The 6000-nt window shown below is 38.2% G+C and overlaps 1 protein-coding gene across 1 annotated transcript in view; it reads right to left on the bottom strand.

Moving 5' to 3' along the window:
• Window positions 1–3303: 3303 nt before the first annotated feature.
• Window positions 3304–6000, bottom strand: part of sptlc3 (serine palmitoyltransferase, long chain base subunit 3) — a 43190-nt gene continuing 40493 nt past the window's right edge. The window contains exons 11-12 of the mRNA XM_077236602.1: window positions 4644–4773; window positions 3304–4057 (exon numbers count right to left, since the gene is read on the bottom strand). Coding sequence (XP_077092717.1) covers window positions 3944–4057; window positions 4644–4773 — 244 coding nt within the window. The 3' untranslated portion in view covers window positions 3304–3943. The remainder of the gene's footprint in view (window positions 4058–4643; window positions 4774–6000) is intronic.

The raw sequence follows: 6000 nt of genomic DNA, 5'->3' as shown, positions 1-6000 counted from the left end.
CGATTTCATTTGTCTAGAACACATATGCTCTCATTTAGAAAGGACTAAGAGGAATCTACAGTCATGGACACACTGGTGGTGCTCAGAATACCTTTGCAGTTAGTGGCACACAGTTTCAAAGGGCCGATGAGCCAGCTCGCGGGGCCCCTTTGCTGATGGTCAATGCTTAGACAGATGTTTTCTTGGAGCAGCACATTGTTGTGTTGGTAGCAAAGGAGATGGAAGGAGAGTTGACATCTGTTCTCCAGACCGGCTAGACCCTCTGACACTCAGGGTGGGGGTAAACTGATGGAGAGAGGCCCGTCCTGTTGCGTGTGCATGTGTATTTGTGCTCTTCTGTTGAAATGTGTGTCTATCCTTGATTTTCCTATAAACAACAAGGAATTTTTCCAATGGTGGGGTGTTACAATTCCCTAATGTCAGGAATCAAGTAAATAATCTGGGTTCACGTATCTTGCAGAAGTGATAGTCGTCTTTTGCAAGGTTCAAACTTTTCACTTGCTGGCCTGATCTTTTACCACTACACCACTGCACCTCATAGACAATGCTAAAGTCTGGATGCTGTAATTCTCAACAAGGATTACTTCACAAGTGACAAAAATGTTTTGGAGATATCAGATATACTTCAGAATATATTCTTCTTCTAGGCTAATCGATTCATGGCTTTTGTACCTGTCAGACTAGTTAGATGTGTAGCTAATATGAATTGATTTTCATCTCTTAAAAACACAAAACTTGAAAAATGGAACAATGATTACACCACAATATACCTCTGATATCTAATGTAATTAAAATGGGAAAAAAATATGGTTCATCTCAATTGTTACAATTTTGATTTTATTAGGTTATAACCATACTAGATTATATATATATGACAATTTTGAGCAAGCTATTTGAAAGCTTTTTAATATATGAAATTAATTCTTGAATCATATGCATTTGACCAAAAGAGGCAGTAAAGACTTTTAATAAAAGCATTTGGGTTTCATTTGAACTTTCTATTCATCAAAAAATCCTGATAAATATATAGTGTTCTACAAAATTTTTAAGCAGCACACCTGTTTTCACCATTGAAAATTTGAAATATTTGCAATTTTTCACAACTTTTGAATGGTAGTTTCTAGGGATGCACGATATATCGGCCACCATATCGGATATTCATTTTTTAATGTTATTGTTATATGCCTGAAAAGAACATTTGGCCGATATATTAAAGCCAATAAATAGATTATTTCCTTCAGCTGAGACAATTCAGATTCGCACTGTTCGCCATGATGGTTTTGAATTGTTTGAAATAGGATTGGAAAAAAGGGAAAATACAGTTAAGTGCAACATATGCAGCACAAGTCTGTCATATAAGCTGCATAAAATTATAATGAGAACATTATAATTGTGTGCTTGGGACATGGCTTTTAATGGTGAGACTTTTTATAATCAGGCTCTCAAAAATTATATCAAAATTTGGATTTAGATTTATCTGGCAATATATCGGTTATGTAGCCTAGAAATCTAGACGCACCCTAGCAGCAGCAAATTCTATTTTGCAGCCAGTGTCGTCTAGCTACTCTCCGTTGGCTTACGAGCTGGAAAAACCAAACTCTAGTCAGGCCAATCACATTGTGTATAGAGTCAGTGGGCGGGCTTAACGTAATGACGGCAGAGTTGCGATGTTTCAGCATGAATTCCCTGCTACTTGAAAACAAAGAATATGCTGCTGCTGGCGACCAGCGGTCTTGCAAATCGGTTTTGGCCGCGACTCTGGAAGACTTGGAGTTAAGCTTTTCTTTGAGAAAAGAACAAAGAACGGCACTGAAGTCCGTCGCTCTGACTACGTCACCTTCTTTGTTGCTCTTGTTGGTTCTAGCGCTATCCTATTGCGTGCAGAGGGAATTTGAAAGACAACTGTTTATCCCACCCCTTGGATTGAGCCCTGCCAATGGTGTGTTCACAGACCCAACATCTTGATGTGGGTCTGGCTTGTCAGGCTATCGGTTATCAGCTTTCACATATAACGAATTATCGGTATCTAAATGTTCATATCGGTGCATCCCTAGTTTCTATACATATGAAAGACAAAGAGAAAAGAAACCACCCCTATAAAAGGTAAAAAAATAAAGGCTCTAAAATTCATTTCCACAGGGCTAAAATTGTCCCTTAATAAATTTTTTATTTATGACGGATAGAGGAGCTATTCCACTAACACTTATAGTAGCACAACCTTGGTATACAAACGTTGTTTTCCATCTATTCGTGATTGTTTTCCAGTGCAACTACAATTGCGTCTCTGAAACAGAACAAAACATGCATTGCCCGACGCGTCTAGTGCCTGAGATCCCACACATTTCTCACCTCAGCCTTGAGAAATCTTCATCACTATGGTGTTGGTATTCTTGAAATAACAAACATTGTTTCAAACATGAATAAAACAAGTGCAGACTAGACCTCATCTGTCTGCAGCATTTACTATCTGTCTTGATTCCTCCCAGCATTAATCAAGCGGTTACCACACACCTGCGGAATGTGTATCTCTGTACTAATTGCTAGTTTTAGGTGAATATTGGCTTGTGTGCAACATAGTTGGCATGTTGAGCTCCAGCATTCAGACGGCGCTTTTGGGTCTCTTTCAAATGTAACAATTAAGTTTAGTCTCATCCAAAGCAAAGAGTTTGGTAAAACATGTGCAGACACTACTTTTTGTTAGTTTTGCAGCAAATGAGTCAAAGAGGTAATTACTGTATCCTTTGGTGTTTACTGTGGTAAATACAGTTTCTATAGAGATGTTCTGAGCCCGATTCCTATAATAATTCTGGTTCTTTAATGGTTCAAATTTGAAGAAGAATAGTTGGACCAGCATAACATAAAATAACAGTAAACTGTATGTTTAGAATGAATTCAAAAGAGTAATTTGTTTGGGAATCGGTCAGACTACATTGGATGCTATGTATGATACTGATTCACAAAAAAGATGTTAATTCGAGAATCAAGAGTACACTGGCTACACTAGGTTTATTATTCATTAAAAAGAACTAAGAGTACACTGGCCACACTTATGTTTATTATTCATTAAAAAGAACTAATTCTTAAGAGTCGTTAACTCAGGAATCAGCCTACACTTCTTGCACTGATTCTATGGCTATAAATCATAGTTATGATCAAACTAAATGTTTCAATGTGAGTGAAAAAAATCTAAAATTATCTTGCAAATGAACATAAGTCCTGCATCTGAAATATACAAACAAATGACATGGAATTCTTTCCAACCTTCCAAGCAAACATTTGATTTACAAGTACAATCAGTCCATAAATGTTTCTTTTTTTTATTATTTTATAATCAGAAGTAGTTTGTGCACATAACAAATAAATGCCTAACAGTTTAAATTAGAAGGACCTGCAAGATACAATGCATGAATGTTTAATGACTGTGAATGAGCTGCACTGGGTCTACAACGCCCAGCCTTGTTCAATCTTTTTTCAATCAATGTACTTGTGGATTACACAAACACACATCCAGCACAGAATGAAGGTCTTTCATCAGTCCATCTTAGCAGCAGGATAAAAAAATGGGGCCACTTCAAGGGGTTTCTTATCCGTAGCTAGAGTTTTGATGTAGGTCAGTGTTAAGGGAGTTAATTGTTTGATATATTTAGAGCAGCTTTTGATATATGTTTTATAAACACAGCCGTCGCGGCCCCTCCCTTTTCACCACAATCTCCATAGAAAAAAAAAAATCACTTAACAGACCTTCACAAAACTGTGAAACAGCAGTTAAAAAAACAATTAAATATCATTTTACAATATATACACAAAAAAGTCCATGCCTCACAGGAGGACAAATTTTAAAAGCTATTACAAACACTGCACAATTTTTTTGGGGGAAAAGACTATTTCATTTAGACTGAGGTAACCTTGGTGGCAACACACTCACAGTGATGAGAGTGAATAATCAGCTGTCCAGCTCAAAGTCCGTTTCATCGTACAGCTCTGGCCGATGAGAAAGTCTATGACGAGAGAACTTCACCCTGATGTAGTCTCCAAGTTCATCAAGGCTCTGGAGAACCTGGGAAGAGATTAGGCTATTCAGTCAGGCTATGTGAGATATTTTGACATTGCTATTTTCAAGTTTCTTGTCGGGAACATGCCCAAAAATAATTATTTAGTTTCTGTGGCACTTTCAGGAGGCATGTTTGAGGCATTAAAGGTGCTTTGAATCGTAAAAAGGCAATATAAACGAAAACATATTTGTTTGAAATGGAATTAAACATTTGCTAAGCAATTTAGGACTCTATTTAGGTCTGTGAATCCAGGCCTTAGTGTTTGTATTTTTCAGTTATTTAAACAAAAGTGTACAGAACTTTAATATCATCCAAAAATCATAACATGAAAATAATTATCTGTTAAACTGTATCACACAGAATTTGTATATCAGTCTATCCTTATATAGAAATGTTTGAAATACACTAAATGTTTCAGCTTTTTAAATGAAAGTTTTTGATTCGTCTTATTTGAACACCTGTTGTCATTTCACTTGTCTTTTACACTAACACTGTAAAGTAAGTCTAAGTATCAGTAAAAAAAATATCAATAAAGAATACCAAAATAGAGATAGATAGGTCTGTGAGACGTTGGGTGGTGTAGTTTATTACCTTGTCGAGCATTTCTTTGGTATGGGCGGCAGACACACAGAAGCGAGCTCTGGCTTCTGTAATGGTTGTAGCCGGGAAGCCTACAACTACAACACCAATCTTCCTCTCCAACATGGCCCGTGAGAACGCCCTGAGAGCAGAGGATGAACAACATTTTGGCTTGTCACTGTGGGTTTTAAATGAACTTTACACAAACTCCACTCTCTCTCTCTCACACACACACACACACACACACACACTTCCATCTTCAACTTCAGTTTAGTACGATATAATGTCACGATTAATGCTATTGAAGGTTTTCACACGAACCCTGAAAGCAGTAGATGCATTTCTATTGCTTGCTTCCTCAAAACCTTTTACGCACTCAGGTTTCCAAAAGTTGTCAATGCTCTTAGTGTGACAATCTTCATTACAAACCAAGGCCGTGATTAGATATCACATGGTCATGGACAGGTTATCGCCTGTTTTTTTAGCACATCTAAAACTCAAAGTAGAAACATTATGCAGAGTAAAGCTGTCGAAATTTCCATTCAGAGTTTGCATTGTCTGCTACCTTTCCTCACAACTTTGAGTGAAGGGAAATCCATTGTAAACCACACAGCTGGACTGTCATTTGCATTAGCCAAGAGGGAGAAAAAGAAATGGATTGACAAGGAGAGAAAGGCAAAGGGAAAGGTATAATGGAGGAGGAAAAGATTGAGAGCGAGAGGAGGAGAAAAGGCCTCCACTTTGTCAGCAGAGACGACAGCATCGAGAGAACAGAGCGGCGACGGAGAGTGAATGCTGGATTTAAAAGGCCTCACAGCTGCCGTCGGCTTTGTTGGTGTGCCAGGAAGCTGTTATCTTTGGAGGAGTCTGAAACGCCTGTGCGGTGATGAGCCTCTTGCATGTCATGTTTTCTTTCTGCTTCTCTTGTTTTTTTTCCTCACCACTGATTCATGGATCAACTAGACCATCCAAGATGGCTATGATCCAACGTCTTCTTGAAAAGACCACATCGCCTTTTTTGGAATGACCAGTGAAGATGACTGCAGCTTTTGTTGGGGAGTCCTCAAGCAGTCAGAACATTTTCCACATGGCATTCAGAGCTATCACCTTTGTAACCCATGTAAGCCTTGCATTGTTGTTTTATTGGCAGCCCAAAATGTGGGCAGGTTCACAAGTTCAAAGGAGGATTACTGTAGTGTCCAGACAGTGGACACTGTTCTTAAATCACAAAGACGATGCACAGACGCAAAAAAAGCTCACAAAGAAAAGTAATGTTTTGCGTCTCGCTGGCCCGGCGATCTAAGCTAAGAGTTCTCAAATGGACAATCAGGTTTGTGTAAATGCGAGCCTGGTGGTGCTTTTGTGTAAA

This window comes from Siphateles boraxobius, unplaced genomic scaffold (genome assembly GCF_051911475.1).
Source record: "Siphateles boraxobius isolate OS27281-9 unplaced genomic scaffold, OSU_SipBor_1 20, whole genome shotgun sequence".
NCBI classification, from domain to species: domain Eukaryota; kingdom Metazoa; phylum Chordata; class Actinopteri; order Cypriniformes; family Leuciscidae; genus Siphateles; species Siphateles boraxobius.
This window is presented reverse-complemented; position numbering and strand designations above follow the sequence as displayed.